The sequence below is a fragment of the Quercus robur genome, chromosome 8 (genome assembly GCF_932294415.1).
Source record: "Quercus robur chromosome 8, dhQueRobu3.1, whole genome shotgun sequence".
NCBI lineage: Eukaryota > Viridiplantae > Streptophyta > Magnoliopsida > Fagales > Fagaceae > Quercus > Quercus robur.
The window spans coordinates 29433165-29450422 of NC_065541.1; the positions used below are offsets into that span (position 1 = coordinate 29433165).

At 33.9% G+C, this 17258-nt stretch overlaps 2 protein-coding genes across 3 annotated transcripts; one reads left to right on the forward strand and one right to left on the reverse strand.

Annotated features, from left to right (window-relative positions):
* Positions 1 to 3908: 3908 nt before the first annotated feature.
* LOC126695143 (cold-responsive protein kinase 1-like) lies at positions 3909 to 11722 on the forward strand. 2 transcript variants are annotated; one of them, XM_050391787.1, is made up of 7 exons: positions 3909 to 4150; positions 6319 to 6467; positions 7409 to 7524; positions 7650 to 7860; positions 7941 to 8178; positions 9192 to 9342; positions 11300 to 11722. In XM_050391787.1, the coding sequence occupies exons 2-7, from the start codon at positions 6395 to 6397 to the stop codon at positions 11699 to 11701; spliced, it is 1191 nt and encodes a 396-aa protein (XP_050247744.1). In that variant the 5' UTR covers positions 3909 to 4150; positions 6319 to 6394; the 3' UTR covers positions 11702 to 11722. The 2 variants fall into 2 exon arrangements, with proteins under 2 accessions (XP_050247744.1, XP_050247743.1); XM_050391786.1 differs by having other exon boundaries at positions 6351 to 6467.
* Positions 11723 to 13631: 1909 nt separating this feature from the next.
* On the reverse strand, positions 13632 to 16135 carry LOC126695145 (ABC transporter G family member 10). Its single transcript, XM_050391788.1, has one exon. It carries the CDS (start codon positions 15706 to 15708, stop codon positions 13870 to 13872), a length of 1839 nt encoding a protein of 612 aa, XP_050247745.1. The 5' UTR covers positions 15709 to 16135; the 3' UTR covers positions 13632 to 13869.
* Positions 16136 to 17258: the final 1123 nt, after the last annotated feature.

Sequence of the window (17258 nt, forward strand, 5' to 3'; positions counted from 1 at the left end):
TGATATGTAATGAATGACATGATGCATGTAATACAAAGACAAAATGATGCATGTAATGCAAGAACAAATTGACGCATGTGATGCAATTATGATTTTTGGGGTATATGGATGGTTATTCAAGTCATTCTCCTTGATTAAATCATGGGTGCAAATTGAGTGTCTACACTAGTCCAGTTTGATATAAAGTACTTGAGAAAGACTAGTCACATTCTAAGAATTAAACTTTGTTAAAATTCAGAAATTAGGATGTTGGATCTATCTCAAAATGCTTAAATAGATTAGATTCTAACCAAGTATAGCTTCAAGAAATGATTCTTTCCTTTTAAGTTTGAAGTTCCTTTATAAAGGACTATAGTCCTAAGACATATAAAAGGAAGAGCATATTAAGACGGTTCCTTATACCAAATCGATAGGAAGTCTTTATGCTATGCTAAATACTAAGCTAAATGTCTATTTTGCGGTGAGCATGGTAAGCAAATATCAATTGAATCAAAGATCACATAATTTAGTAGGACTAAATCATATATCAAATATCTTAGGAGAATGAGGGTTATATGCTTGTCCACCAAAGTGAAGCTTTGATGGCTACTGGATGTACAAATATTGACTTGTAGTTTGATTGTGATTTATGAAGTTGGACTTCAAGATATGTATTCATCCTAGGTGGTGAAGATACACATTAAGTGTAAGTATTCTCTCATTAGAGAAATATGAGTACGTAAAAAGTAGTAGTAGAAAAGATAATTTATGCAATAAATCCGGTTGAAACTTGTTTCTAAACCTTGCCTTAGAGTGACTATGAATTACTTTAAAGGGAGATAGGTGTTGGATATATGGTAAATTGTCTTTAAGAGTAAGTGGGAGATTGTTGGGGTTTATGCCCTAAAATCTAATTTATTGGCATGTCATAAATAATTAAATTATTTAATTATATGAAACTATTTATAAATGAACTAATGAGACATTATCTTTATCCATGAGATGTATAGTATGTGATTTAGTCACAGAAGATATAAATCACAAGTTCTTTGTAAATTCAGAATTTTAGTTCATAGTAGGTGATGAAATTGGGCATTTCATCTGTGAAAACTATAACATATCAACTAAGATAATTTTGTCTTAATCATGGAAGTGGATACTTCTAGTTGATATGTTGATATGTTTTAAGAGTTAAGACATATTGAATTAGACCGCTGTAAGATATATTATTCTCCTAACGACTGTCAAATAAATAATAAATCTCACGACTTCTATTTACATCAACTCTAAATCATGAGAGAATAATGAACCTGATCATGAGGTGTAGGTTGCTTTGTTATATCAATAGTGAGATCTATAGTCATGATCAAAATCTCAGTATGTTAGGTAGTCACATTTAATGTTGATGGAACATATATTAAACTGGGTACTCAAGGATTAAGATGTAATAATCTTCAAAGTGGCAGTCAACATTCGTGACTTTGTATTACTACGAATATTTTAATGAAGGGGTTGCATGTACAATAAAATTTTGGGATATAATTTATTAATAAGACCTAGAGTGTAATTATAGGAAGCTTAAATTGCAATTTACACCCTTAAAGTTTGTGATAATTTTGATTTTGTCTTCTAAAGTTTCAAATTTTGGCTCCACACCTTTATCTTTACGCAATGTTTGGATTTATTTCTTTCTAGCCAAAAAAAAAAAAAAAGAGAGTAATGTTTGGATTTAACCCTTCCATCCATTTCCATTGAAGAGGTAGTCGTTAAGTGCCATATAAGCCTATAAAATTTACAAATGGTCTAATTAAGGAAAAAGTATTTTATATCAAATGATATCATGTCATCCTATCAAAATCTAATAAATAAGAGATATGTGTGCAAATTAACTACCGACTAACACATATCTTTCATTTGTTAGCGGGTTATTGGGTTAGTTATTTTTTATTGACATATCTCATACTTATTGGATTTTGATACCGCTGACATGGTATCATTTGATACCAAATACCTTCTCCTAATTAAGATAGGTTACCTCTTTAAAAAATACACATAAGTAAATAAAATAAAAATCAATATTTTCCTAATTAAAAAAAAAAAGATAAAATCTTCTCTCTCCTCTTATTTCACTCTCTCACTCTCTCGGAGAGCCTAGAGCAACTGTCACACCCACCGTGGAGATGCAGTTGGAATCTAAAGGAAAAAAATGCAAGTGAAAAACTATGTGGGAAGTGAACAACTAGAGCCCACAGTTTATATAAATCGGTGACCTCTATGATGTGTAGATAAATTATTAGGTTCGACCATTTGGAAATTACGTCAACCCACGTACAAATAGTGGTTGTTCTTAAATACAACTATAGCCTTCATAATGAAAAATTTAATGCCCTTTGCATATAATTGCATTTAAAAGAAAAAAAAAGAAAAGAAAAAAAAGAAGGTAAAATACAAAAACCTCCTATGAGATTTGGGTTAATTCCAAGCACTTTCTAGACTTTTAAAAAATATCCAATTTGTTCCCTAAGCACAAATCACACTTGACACTATTTGTGCTCCTGTATCCAAAAACTAATTTATAATAAGTTTGATTGTCACAATGCAGTTCCACAATGATTATAATGTAGTAATCATATGCATGAGAGAGTGTTTTGGTAGTAAATAATAGATGAATAATAGCCAAAAATGGAGAATAAAGTAGAAAAAACTAGAGATAGAGAATGAAGTAGAAAAATACTTCGAATAGCAGAGAAACTTTCAAACATCGTTAAGTACATTTATGTTTAGGGGGTAAATTAGATATTTTTGAAAAGTTTGGGTAGGTCATTAGCCCAAACTTCAAAGGTAGTTTTTGTATTTTACCCAAACACACACTAAGTGTTTATCCTTCGTCTATGTGCTTTTTCCTTAGATGATTTGTTTTCCTTTAGACGAGCTTATCTTCTCTCTTGGATCCATCTTCTTCATTCTCTCTTAGACAACTCTTATGGACGATGACTCATTTTCTGGTTACCCATCAAAACCCATTAGGTTAAATAGGGTCAATTGGATGAGCAAGTTCTACACGTATATGATTAATTTTAGTGGGAATTATGGTGATGATGATAACTTGATAGTAGGAAGAGTAGTAACTATGGGGGGAAATTATTGTGTACTTCCGGAATACTATAAATGTATATTCTCTACTCTCACATGAATGGTAGGTCTCACTAATTAAATTCATGGTAGGACCCATCATTTATGTAAGAGAGGGAATATGCATTTATGGTATTCTGGGAGTACATAACTATAAGTGATATGACAATAATAATATTATATAATTATGATGGGAAAACTTAATGGATTCCCTACGAGTATTTATTAGAATACATTTTTAGAAATTTTTTATAGGAAAATATAAAAATATTTATTTTTTTGGCTCCTTTTTTATATTTCTAATAAAAGTGGTAATAAAAGTGGTGTCAAAATTTTTCTAAAATGGTTTATTAACAATTTTTTTAAGAGCACCTGTTAACATGATTTAATTATAATTTGTAAAATGACATTTTCATTCATAAAATTTGAACTAAAAACTTGGATGCATAAAAATCCAAGTTCAAAATTATAGGAAAACTTTGAATTACCTTACTTTATTAAGAACTCATAAATTTCAACGTTGAAGAAAATTGTTGCTCAAAGTATCTTTCCGAGATACAGCATACAGTAATTTATTTTACACTAGTTTCGTTTTGCTGATAAAAGGGTGTGAGGAAATTTAAATTGATCGATCTTTACGTTTCCTAAAAGTTGTCCCGCGTGGAGCCCGTTTGCTCATAGCTGCTGATGTCCAAACTGTATACAAAAAGAAAAAAAAAAGCCGAAAAGCATCACATCATAAATCGTTGGACTTAAAAATTTCTGGGTCAAACTCAAACAAACAACACATTGTATAAATTTAATAATAATAATATTACTACAACGAATGAGACGGTGATATTATTATTATTGATTCCAGTTTGAGTTGGTTCCTTACAGAATCGGGTGTTATTTTAGTTTTACAACGCCAGAATAGCATTGAACTCTTGTTTGAAAGAAAGAAATAATAATATCACAAACTTATCGTACTGTTGGAAAGTAAAACCAAGCCTTTTCACCAAACCAGGAATTCTCTCTCCTGCTCTTTACAGTTCCTAAGGTAAAGCTTCTTCAATCTTCAATCTTCACATCTTTCCATTTTGAATGAAATGGTGCTATTTTGTCTGTTTGTTTTCTCTAAATGAAGTAAGACTATTATATAAGATCAAATTCTGGGTCTTCTCTTTTTTTGTTGTTTTCTTTGCATAAAATCAATAGCTTAAGTCAAAGATTTTATATTTTGGGGTTTTTCTTCATTTTTCTCAACAACCAAACTAAGTAATTAGTTTCTTGATACTATATTACCTTCATTCTTATGTTGTGTTCTGTGCTTCTTTTAATTGTGACATCTAAATTCTCTATGTCAATTGTGTATTTCACTAATTGTAGTCTTAAGAGGTTGCTCATGCAGCTTGAGAAGCAATTATGGGTGTTTCATAGCTTAGATTACATGTAGTGTGCTGGTTTTGGTAAGTGTGAGGAAAGGAACAGTTTCAATTTCTGAATCTTGGTCAACCCCCCCGCCGCCCCCCCCCCCCCCCCCCCCCCCCCCAAAAAAAAAAAGCTCAAATAATGTGATAAAAAATCCCATGGTTGTTTAATATTTACAATTGTTCTTCATCATCATGGTTGTATTTATTATTAATTGGTCTAATTATAGATTAAGCTGTTCTTGTATGCTATAATATGACAACCTTGTCCACCATCTGGATAGGACTATTTGAAGTCTATTGTTTAAAATTCATAATTTTTTAGTGAAAATCATACCATGGGTTTGGGTATTAATTTCAATTATTTGATTACATGGACTTTTGATAATTTTTTAAAAAGTTCACATGGAATGGGGTGCCTTTGCAATTATACATGTAAGGATTGTAATGTGAACTTGTTCCATAGCTCACACCATGTTTTCCAAAAACTGTATCTCTTTGTGTCTCATGGCTGTGTTGGGAAAGGGAATTCAGTTTATTGATCTCTGTTCTGCAAGATGTTTGAGGGTTTCTTACCTTTTTCCTAAAAGCACTCCCAAATATGCGTTTGTTTGTAGAAGTTACTTTGGGCAGTAATTGGAGAATTTGCATGAGTGGTGGATCTGGGTGGACGACGGTTATTGGGTTTGATTTTTCATGGGTCTGAGTTGGGAAGAAGTGTAAAAAAAAGATGGAAAAAACGTTTTTTGGGTTTGATTTTGTTGTGGGTCTGAGTTGGCAAGAATGAGTTTTGGATTTGATTTTGGCGTGGGTCTGATTTCTGATGATCTGTGGGGTGAGTGATTTGTTGGAGCGGCTGTTTGTGGTGGTGCATAAACTGGGCTTGTAATGTATAATAATCAAAGGCATTAGTGTTGAGCATGTGGTTGAATGAGCTTCCAGACCCTGTTGCTAATATATTTGTAAAATGCATATCCTGTATTAATACAGAATGTTAGCTTCCAATGTGTTTGAAGTATTTAACTCAAAGACTACTGGATGAATAAGATTCCAAATTCCTGGAAAGGGTGATTCTTAAGTGGATTTTGGATATAGCTTACTTGTGCTCTGAACATATTCAGTTCCAAAAAATAAACCCTAAGGTTCTCAATGGTTTATATTTGACATCTCCTGGTACATCATCCTCCATGCTGATATATATGTTTTTCTTTTGTAGTAAATATTGGTTGAGAACAGACATGATGATGAGGCTATAGGTTAAAGGATTATATGTTTAGATAAATATGTGTGCATGTTAAACCCCAACATTCTTTAACAGATAGACTGTAGTTAGGAAGTGGCTATTTGCAATGTCGTGGGCAGCCATTTTATAATTCTTTTTGCTAGATAGATATACACATAAAAGGAATAGCAGGACTATTGATGGTGCTGAATGTCCTATTCACATTATCAAACAGTCTGTGTTACTTTCTTTGTATGATTTGATGAATGCCTTAGGCAACATCCTTATTGTATCCTTTTAAGATTTCCTAGATTTGTTGAATTTCAGATTGTAATTGGAAATGGTTACACATCCTGTATTATTTAACTTGTCCTTTATTTTTAATAGATTATTTTTATTCATTAAAAAAGTATATGCTGATTAAAGAACCATGCATTTTAGACATTTCATAACTCTAGTCCTTGCTTAGGGCTCTTGTTTATGTAGCAAATGACTTTTGCAATCCCTATTTTTCCTTCCTCGTAGCAGAAATATTCCTTACCAAGATTTTGGTAGTAAACAGTTACATGATGGCAGGTTTATGTTCAATGGTTTATTTGACATGGCAGGGGTTTGATTGATTGGAGGTATTGATAGACGTAAGCAGTTTGTGATGACTTGTTTCTCTTTCTGTTTTACAAAAAAAAAAGCGTCCTCAGCTAAACAAACATTCGAAGCTGATGAAGGTACACATTTTAATAATTTTATTCTTTTGTTCCTATAATCAATTTAGCTGAGAAAGCCATATATACATGGCTAACTTGTACATATACTTGTTCGACTGGTTTCTATCCAGATATGGTCTGTGCCAATGTTGGTTACTTGGACAAAATTCCTTTTATTATATTTGCTGCTCTCTACCATGATATAGTGTAAGACTTATCTTAAATTCATAAAGTAGATTTTTAAAATCCCAAGGAGTAATATTTTGTGCTCTGGTAGAGGCTCTCTTCTTATAAGTTCCACTTTGATTTCTAAACCTGTTTACAGTCTAAAACAACTCAAAGGCAACCATAGCGACTCACTGTTCAGATGCTCAATAGTCAATAGTTGTTCTCCTATTGTTTGTGTATAGTAGACCTCTTTCTAACATCTTGACAATCTCTGACCTCTCACCAAGATCATATAATCAGACAAAATGGAGTTGCATTCTTTTTGTCAGATGGACTGCTTTGCTTGTTGGAGCTTGACTTTGGCTCTAAAATAGGGTATGGAACAGCAGTTTTGACTTTTACCTCAAATATTTCTAGCTGGGATTATGTACAAAGAGGTTTACATTTGTTTGAATTATTATAAATTTATGCCTTAAGTAGCCCTTAACATATGTTTTTTAAGATAAATATTTTTGTAATTTGTTAAACTCACCTGCTGCTCAGCTGGCTTGATAGTTAGTCTTTGATTCCAGTCATGTCAGTTTTTTTCTAGGATAAATTAAGCAAAATCTTCTGAATTTTTAAACTATCTAAATTTCTTATACCATGTCTTTGACTATCTCATGTGTTCTCTGGAGCATGAGCATAAATTCATGCAAAACAGACACGCAATTTGACATCCTACTTATTCTTTGTGTATATATTTGGAAATGCTTTTCTATGCCAAAACTTCTAATTGGTTTATATGTCTATAGGGCTTTCGGACATCAAGAATATTAATCTGTACAGTTACAAGGAATTGCGGGTTGCCACTGAAGATTTTAGTCCAGCAAATAAAATTGGGGAGGGAGGTTTTGGTTCTGTCTATAAGGTGATTGCACATTTTATATGATTATCGATGTTGTTTAAAGGAATATACCTGGTCATACCAATTTACTATGTTATTTATGCTTTTAATGATTGATTTCCTTTTCCAAAATTCTTATAAATGAGTAGGGAACTCTAAAAGATGGCACTGTGGCTGCTCTAAAGGTATTGTCAAGTGACTCAAGGCAAGGGGCTCGGGAATTTTTGACAGAAATAAAGGTGATCTCAGAAGTAGAGCATGATAACCTGGTTAAGTTGTATGGTTGCTGTGTGGAAGGAAACCATAGGATATTGGTATATGGCTATCTCGAGAATAATAGCCTTGCACAAACACTTCTTGGTAATTCACATCTATCTTTCATTGGAATCCATTAAATCTCCAGGTAATGACTAATCTTAGAACCCCTTTCTACTTTTTAGGTAGAGGCCACAGTAGCATCCATTTTAATTGGCAAACACGGTGTAAAATTTGCGTTGGTGTTGCCCGGGGGCTTGCATACCTTCATGAAGACATCCGCCCACATATTATTCATAGAGACATCAAAGCAAGCAATATTCTCCTTGATAAAGACTTAATGCCCAAAATTTCAGATTTTGGCCTTGCAAAGTTCATTCCACCTAACCTGACCCATGTTAGTACGCGCGTTGCTGGAACAGCGTAAGTTTGTAAATTCAATTTCTATCGTCTTAAATTGTGTATATAATCTTCAGCATGATATTGTGCCAAGAGAACTATGATTCTAGGCTGCTTGAATTGGGTTGTAGATGTTTAGTGTATAGACATTGTTGGGGTGGTTGTCCTATAATAAGGTCTGGTGTAGACTAAGTTTTTCCATGTGCTGTCATTAGGAGTTGAAAGGCAGGATGTTTTCACATGGTAGATCTAGCATGTCCAGTCAACGGACTGAACTACCGTAACAATCCCAGTCTCATCATTTCTAGGATTTTATGCTTACTATCCCTTTTTTTTGGGCCTATCATCTAATATATCTTCTTCTGGCCCCGAAAAAAAAAAAATATATATATATTTTTTATTTCTGCCTTGCCCTGTTTAAGACTACCTCCATTTGGCCTCCAAACTGAGGTTTAAAGATTAATTTGGATCTTTTGGCACATGAAGTTATACTGATGGCCTCTTTGGCTTAGATGTGTTAGTTGACTAAGTCCGTTTTCATTTTTTTAATATCAAATAATTTTGTGCTTAACCCAAAGACGAGATAAAAATTGTTTCCAGTGAAATCAATAGAATTACAATTAGGTGGGATAAATTTTATTTTATTTTATTTTTTATACTGAAGGCAGAATAATCAGACATGCTACATGAAAAAGTAATTTTGTTAACCTAAAGATAATATGAGAGAAAAATTGTTTCAAATGAAATTGATATAGTCACAATCAAGTGGGATAATGGTTTATTTATTAAACCAAAGGCAGGATAGCAAGACATGTTACATGATTTTTTTTTTTTTTTTAAATTGAGCAATGCCAAAACATATCTATATTGTATGAGATAAAAGGTTTTTATTTGTATAACTGTCACACATGTAATTGCTAACAATATGGAAACTCTTTGTTTTCTTTTGTAGATTTTTTTATTTGTTTTTCCCCAAATTTATCGATTTTCTGTAGATTATGTTCAAACATTCAAGTGCCTTTGTTTGGTTTTTGTAGAGGTTATCTGGCACCTGAATATGCGATTCGAGGTCAAGTGACAAGGAAAGCTGATATTTATAGTTTTGGTGTTCTGCTCTTGGAAATTGTTACTGGGAGGTGTAACACAAACAGGCGGTTACCTGCTGAAGAACAATATCTTCTTGAAAAAGTAAGGACTTTGGGTTTTTCCTCCAATTATTTCCAGTATAATAGAGTCTTAAAGGATAAATTGATAGGCGTGATAAGTGGTAAACTGTTAATATATTTTATTTTAAAAAGTAGTCTTTTGCATGCATACAATGCATACATGCATGACTTCCTTCCAAAGCAACACATCTAATAAGAGTGAGGACTGAGGACTGAAGACGGTCAACTTTATCTGTGGATGTTTTATTGATTTTGTGTTGAGTTTAGGATTATATATGTAGATATATAATCTTCACCGACAAAATCTTCTAAACAGAAGTGCCTAGACATCTTAGATTATATAATACCTCTATGTAGGACTTCTATGCCATCTTGAGCACTGAGAGCCCACTCCATCCACTAACCTGTGGATGTTTTAAGATCATGTGTTGAATTTTACCTAGGTGTAGAAGTCCCATATGGAGATTGATAAATTACTAATTGTTCTGAAAGTTTAAGCCCTTAATAAGTGAGGCCATCATGTGAGATTTTTAGCTTTTTAAATGGGAGGTAGAGTGGAGATAGAGTTTGAACTCAAGACCTCCTCCTCAGATACCATAATAAATTTCCAATTGTCCCAAAATCTTATGCTATTGGGAAATTGTGAATTTAATCATTTAACCATTATTCTAACAAAGGTATTATATACTCTTTTCATTTAAGGAAGTCCCAAAGGGCTGGAAAGCACTCCACATCCTTTTGTGTCACTATAACAGATTTTCCAAAACTAAATTATGGAAATATTTTTACTTACGAGCTCTCTTCAAGACTTTTGTCCATGATTACCCCAGTTGTCTTTTTGTTCTGCTTTTAGCTGAAAGCCTCACTGTTAACTTTAAGGTTCATCCCTATATTTACTCTCTTTAGTGTTGTCGTTTTAATTTCAGAATAAAATATTTCATCTTTTTTCTGCATATTTATTTTTATTATTTAGTTAAATCCTTGGAACACCAAACATGAACCCATAACATCCATTTTGATGGACTGCAGTTACTTTCTTAAGATTTAGAATTTTCACAATCAGCTAGCTGGAAAGCCACATTCTTCCCATCAATTGCCAAACTTCCTAAGCGTTTTAGAGTTTACTGGCCTTCATCGTTTCTTATGGAACCAAATCATGCTCATTTCAGAATCCATTCTTCCATACTTTAATATGCTATGCCTTATATCAATTTACTTCAGAATTCTTAATTGAAGTTTCTCATTCAAAAGGTAAAAGAAAAATGAGTCGAATCAAACATTAGGAAAGACTAGCTTACCTGTTCAGCATGGATAGGCCCTTTATGACGAGGCTTCCTAACAAAAACTTACGAGAGTTGAGATTTCACTTGGAATATGGACCATATGCGTGTTTCATTTACTGTAACGAAAAGGATGAAATATAAAGTTATAAACATGTCAAAACAGCACATCAAGTTCCAGTATATGTTGTGTATAAGAACCGATTCACTGGCCACAAGTGGCCCAGGTCAACTATTTTTTTTGTAGTTCATCATCTGATTTTATGTCTAATTATATCGGTTTCTTGACTTTCTTCTTCTTTCATCCACCATCCAAATGGGGGTGTTGGTTTTTCAATTGATATCAGTTGAAGTTTTAAACAGAAAATGGGAGATCATCATTATCAAGTGTTGGCACATTCTGTCATGATAAAGAGAATGAATCCAGAACAGCAATTTCGTTCCTAAGTGAGAAAGGGAAACCAAGGGCTTAATTGGTTTCATATCTTTTTAGTCCTATTTTAGAACTCTGTTCTGTAATTCAACAACATTGTCCAAATAAATAGCTTAATGATTTTGTCTCTTTATCTCCAATCAAATTGCATAATGAATAGTTGTGGCTGTGAGAAAAATAAAAATACATCCATTCCTCGTTTTTGTTATCTGGAAGCAAAGTTAGAATTGTGACAAACTTATTAATGAGATACTACTTCTTTGCAGGCATGGTGGATGTTTGAGAAGGGAGAATTGCTGAGTTTGGTGGATGCATTACTGAATGATGATTTCAATGTTGAGGAGGCTTGCAGATTTCTCAAGATTGGTCTTCTTTGCACCCAAGACATGCCAAAACTTCGACCATCTATGTCCACTGTTGTCGGTATGCTACTGGGTGAAATACATGTAAATGACAAGGAGATAACAAAACCAGGCCTGCTTTCTGATCTCATGCATCCAAAAGCTAAAGCTGATAGAGGCCAGAAATATAAGGCTGAAATGAAGAATTCGACTGACATGGCATCTTCAGGCTTAGGAAAGCTGTATAATTCCTCTTCATCATCAGAAAACATTTCCTCCTCAATTGCTACCATGACCTTCAACTCAATATATGACCGAACCAATTAATTAGAGTACACAATTTTATTATTTATTGTTTCAATGTTCTTTTCTTGATTTGTTTTGAGAGAAAAAAAATCAATAAAAATATTCAAAATGAATGAAAGGCCTACTAAGAATCTATAGTGCTAACTAAACAACAACTCAATATTATTTTCTATGGGACTTTCTATGGTGTAAATATTTTCTTAAATAAATTGTTAGGGTCATATTTTTCATGTATTGGCATATTTTTTGACAAAACGTACTTTACTTGTAATTAGATAGTTCTTAAGTGATTTCTAGAATATCATGAAGTATGTTAAATAAACAAGACAAGTAGTATTATTGAAGACATGAAGACTGCACCAAGAAACAAGTGAAAAAAAGCTGAAAAGTGAACCTCGACACTAGTCTCGATACTAGCATCTATCGAGAATAAATGAAGAATCTTGATACTAGTCTCGACATCTCTCAATCATCGAGCTTCGTAGATCCAGAATTCTCAGATTTGTTTTTCGGCCCATGATAACTTAGATTACTAGAGTTTCATTTACTAAACCTCTAGGGGATATAAAAACTTGATTTTAAAGTCATCACAAGACACAAAAACTCAATTAGAGAACTCATACACTATTAGTGAAACTATTACGTTTTGTAACCAAGTGCTTCCAAATCTTCAACGTGTATTGAAGTGAAGAGCTTCGCATTCAAGAACAAACATTAGTTGCTAAGAGTTAGTCATGTATTGAGATCCGTGCAAAAGAAGTCTCTACAAAATCAAGTTCAATTGAGAATTGGTATAAAGGTTCAATTGTAGGTTCATACTTTCAGATAGTCCTGAGTAGTGGTAAAATTTCTTATACTTGTAACCGCTTGATTCTTAATTAGTGATTCTTGGGAGTGGTGATTTGAAAATCACTTAATGGGGTTTTTGCTTGTGAGAGGTTTTTCCTATTAGTCAACAAATCATCGTGTCAATTTAATTTCCACTGCAATTTAGTTTATTTGGTGATTTGTTTATGCATACACATTATTATTTGTAAGTTGATCTAATTAATCAACTTGAGTAATTAAATTAATTAACAGGGTCAATCTATTTTAACCCAATATAAATGATAGTACTGGTAACGTGAATTGGCAAGGTGTTGCAAGTAGTTCAATAGAATGATATCTTCTGGGAAGCTTTCATGTATTATACTATAGGTGAGTATTATTTCTTTTTTTATTTTTCATTTGAAGATTGGAATTCAAGATTGGTCCCAACCCTTGTCACTTGTTTGCATCTCACGGTTCTTGCTCCTGCTCTGATCACTTTTTACTTGGGTCTGTTAGGATAGGGAATTTTCAATTCCCCTCAAACTACTATGCTCCATTTCTTACATGTTCTCAAATATTAATTCGTCTCTTTAGCCTTATGGAAAATTTTGGTGTGAGCGTTGCTATCTTTGGTAATCCATTAAATTTCTAAACAACATCAACATAGAATTTAAATAAATAAAAAAAATTCTATAATCAGATGTTCAGAGTCAGACTCGGATGGTGGCAAGAAATGATGTCACCCTCAGCCCCACAAATCCTTCTTTCTTTAAGTAATAGTATTACCCTTAACCCGCACAAACCCCTGCACCTATGGAATCCAAGTCTCCACTTTTAAACAGAGTATTATTGGCTACAAGATCATTGGTAAAAGAATGATATTTGGACATTCGCACGTCAATATTCAAGAAAATACTCTAAACTTCAACTAGAAAATGAACTTTTAGGAACAAAAGCATCCAAATTTAGTTTTGACTACTGAAGCGCTTTTTCCTCCAAAAAAAAAAAAAAAAAAGGACTACTGAAGTGCTTTGGGAGAATATAAATCCTGTTTCATATATTAGCATTCAAGTACAAGTTATAGGGATCATAGATATGGAAGTGTTGGATTCTCAAAAAAAAAAAAAAAAAGATACGGAAATGTTCAGAACAGTTATTTTACTTGGATTGAAGCTGATAGTTTGTATTAGAGATGAAGTGATAGGAATCATATAAGTGATTCTCATATACAAATAATAAACATTATACGTATAAAGATGTACATTATTTTGACCATCCTAATGAAATGAGTAAAAGAATGGGAAACATAAGAGAAAAGAGCTGAAACAAGTTGTAGAGTTTATCTTTTTTTTTTTTTTGAAAAGAATTGTAGAGTATATCTAGCTTCTGATTTTGTAACATCTGAAACACAAAATGAAAAAGCAAAGCACTCTATACCCAATGATGAAACCCAACATCACAGCTAAATTGCTCCATTTCTGTGACTCTTTCAGATCTCGCTGTCTTAGGAACCCATTTCCATACAAATTGCATTGTCCTTCCACAAATTGTATGCACTTGGTCCTCCCTTGCTCTCCTCCATACTCATTTATCATAAAACACTCAAAAGGGTACTTGAACAAACTCAAGTAATGCATGAAAATCCAATAACTAGGTATGTTTTCCTTTGATATGAAATACCCAGAAAAGAGAAAGAAAGAGCCCATTAGCCCTGAAATCACTGAGTTACCCATGATGAAGTTTGGCACTAGAGCACTGAAACACGCTACAAAAGAATTGGACATTAATAGAACCATCCAAACCACCATAGAAAAGTAAAGGAATCCATTAAAGTCCTTCTTTAAACCAACTAGCCAATAAACTGGGGTTGTGTAGAGAAGACCAACCATTAAAAGGAAAGGAAGAAAGACAAGGGTGTTCGCTATAATGTAAGAAGATACTCTATAAGCTCCTCTTGAAATCTCATTCATCAAAATTCTTCGCTCTTGCAAGAAAATTGGTAGGCCTTCTGTTGTGGAAGATAGCAAGAAGGTGAGACTGAAGGCGAAAAACCCAATTCGGGTTTGTGAGGCCACTCCCCCTTGTTCTCTGCCTGCATTCATGAAAATGGTCCCCAGTACTAAACCGGCCACCAAAGCTTGTATGACTCTTGTGGCAAAGAGTTGCGTGGTTCTGAATATGTTGTTGCAAAATCTTTGTCCTAATATCAAAACCTCCTCAAGTCGAGAATTCGGGTAGAAGAGAAGGTTTTCTTCTCCATTAATGTTGGGGTAGGCAACATTCCTCATTTTAAGAACTTCATCTTTATGTTCTTCAATATTACTTTGGTCAATGAGAGTTTCTGAAGTTTGAATAACCAAGCTTTCTATGACATCAATAGCGAACTCAAGCACATTGACGTGTGGGGGAATGCCATGACTAGCCAACTTAAGCCTCTCCTCAAGAAGATCCAGCGATCCGTTATGCATGACAAATCCATTTGAAAGCAAAACAATGCGATCAAGCAACTCGAGGATTCGAAAACCAGGTTGGTGGATGGTTAAAACAATTGTCTTACCCTGATTTACCACCATTGCTCTAAGCAATGAGAGCACATGAAGAGCTGAGGCTGAATCCAACCCTGAAGTTGGTTCATCGATCAAAATAACAGCCGGATCATGAACTAAATCAACTCCAATCGAAACTCTACGCCTTTCCCCACCTGAAATGCCTCGATTTGATTTTCCGCCAATCCTGGAACCTGCAACATGATCCAACCCAAGCTCCTTCATTAGCTCTTTGACTCTAAGGGCAGCCTCACCTCTCCCACCCCTTAGCCTTAGCAGAGCACTACACATGAGTGTTTCTTCTACTGTAAGTAATGGAAACAAAGCATCATCTTGGGTGACATATCCTGATATTCTCCGAAAAATTTTAGCTTCGATAGGCCAATCATTCACCAATACCTGACCTGAAACTTTCCTTGGTGATATCTTTCCGGCTAGAATCTCTAGCAGTGTGGTTTTTCCAGCTCCACTAGGACCAGCAATTGCTGTGATCTCTCCAGGCCTAGCTTCACAATTTACACCCTTCAAAATGAACTTATTAGGGGCTCTCTTTGGAGTTTCAAAACCACACACCCAATTTAGTTCATCAAAGAGGCCACATAATTTGTAGGACACATTTTTGGTTTCTATTCTATATGGGATTCTCCGGCCACCGGAAACTGGCAACTCCATTGAGAGAGACAAAGGGGAGTGAGAGAAAGAAAGTGTAAGATGTGATATGTTAAGATGGGATATGTGAAGAAGAGGAGATGAACTAACACACCAAACTAGTTGTGGTTGTTGCAAACGTACAAATTAAAAAGCAGGAGAAGCCAATATAGATATTTGGCATGCTTGCTTTGAGCTTAAACAGCTCTTTGGGATGGGCTTGCCTTGATTTTGCAAACTAATGGGACTTTTGGTGGGGTTTGGAAAGTTGGGAGGGTGCTTCAAGAAAACTAAAGAAGGAAGGAAAATGGGGTTACTTGGAATGGAAAGCTTTTCCAGGTGAACCTAATATTGACTGAGCAGGGTTGGTGTTGGTTGCCTCACCATCTTCCCTACTCTTAAAACTCACAGCTCAGCAGTTAATTAGGTTGGAAACCGATAAGATGACCTATATGCATAGGAAATTTGTGTGCTCCAGACTCCAAAGCTCAAAATGGCATAGTTGTTTTTATTACTTCTATGGAAAAGTGCTATCAAGGATCATGATAATCTGACATTATAATATTATGGAACTCGATAAGTAAGTTGATTTTTTTATTTATATGATAAAGCTTAGAAGAAGAATGTTTGGGTCCATATATATATATATATATATTATATAATATTTAAGAAATCGTATTATAAAATTCAAAGTTAAGCAAGTTGACTTTTACCAAAATTTATGTACTTCCAAACTCATGGATTTAAATCTTGTACTAATACATGGTTGCTTTATTGAAACTTGGAAAACTTTCACCTAAAGAAGTTGATCATCTGCCTTGTATTTTCATGTTTCAACCAAACCTTCCTTTAACTGGAGTGCGTCAAAATTACGAACCATAGAAGTAGTTTTGCTTAGCCCCAGGAGTAGGTATCCTCATTTTATAATTTACTATCCGACATCAATTAATTTCTAGTGTAGACATGATAAAATTCAAACTTAAATCTCTTTAACCATTAATGATTTTATCAATTTAACTAATCCTACAACAATCGTATTTTTAAATAAGGAGTAGTTGATTAGATATTAATAAGTCTGTTATAAACATGTTCGGCCTTATCAAAGGCCAACAAATGCTCCACCACATCTGGTAGTTCAACAAAAGATGCATAACGAGACAGTAAAGTAATTCCTAGATTTGCAAGAGCGTATGTACAATCATTTGCTTCGTGGTACGCATGCTTAGGGTCTGTTTGGATAGAACTTATTTTGCTGAAATTGAAAACTGAAAACACTGTAGCAAAATAATTTTTAAATGTGTGAATAGTGCCGTGGAACCCATTTTTAATGAAAAAGTTGTTAAAAAGTGAAATTTGTGGTTCCATGAACAGTGCACGGATGCACTGTTCACGGACAAAAAGTCAACAAGTGCGGCTACCAAAAAAAAAAAAAAAGAACTAAAACGCATTGAAAGCTAAACGTGGACGCAAGAAGTCGAATCCAAACAGTCACTTAATCTACGTAGCAAATATATATACACACACATGTTGGGAATGGTTTGATAGAGGTTCTAGTAGTCGGTCAATAAAGGTTC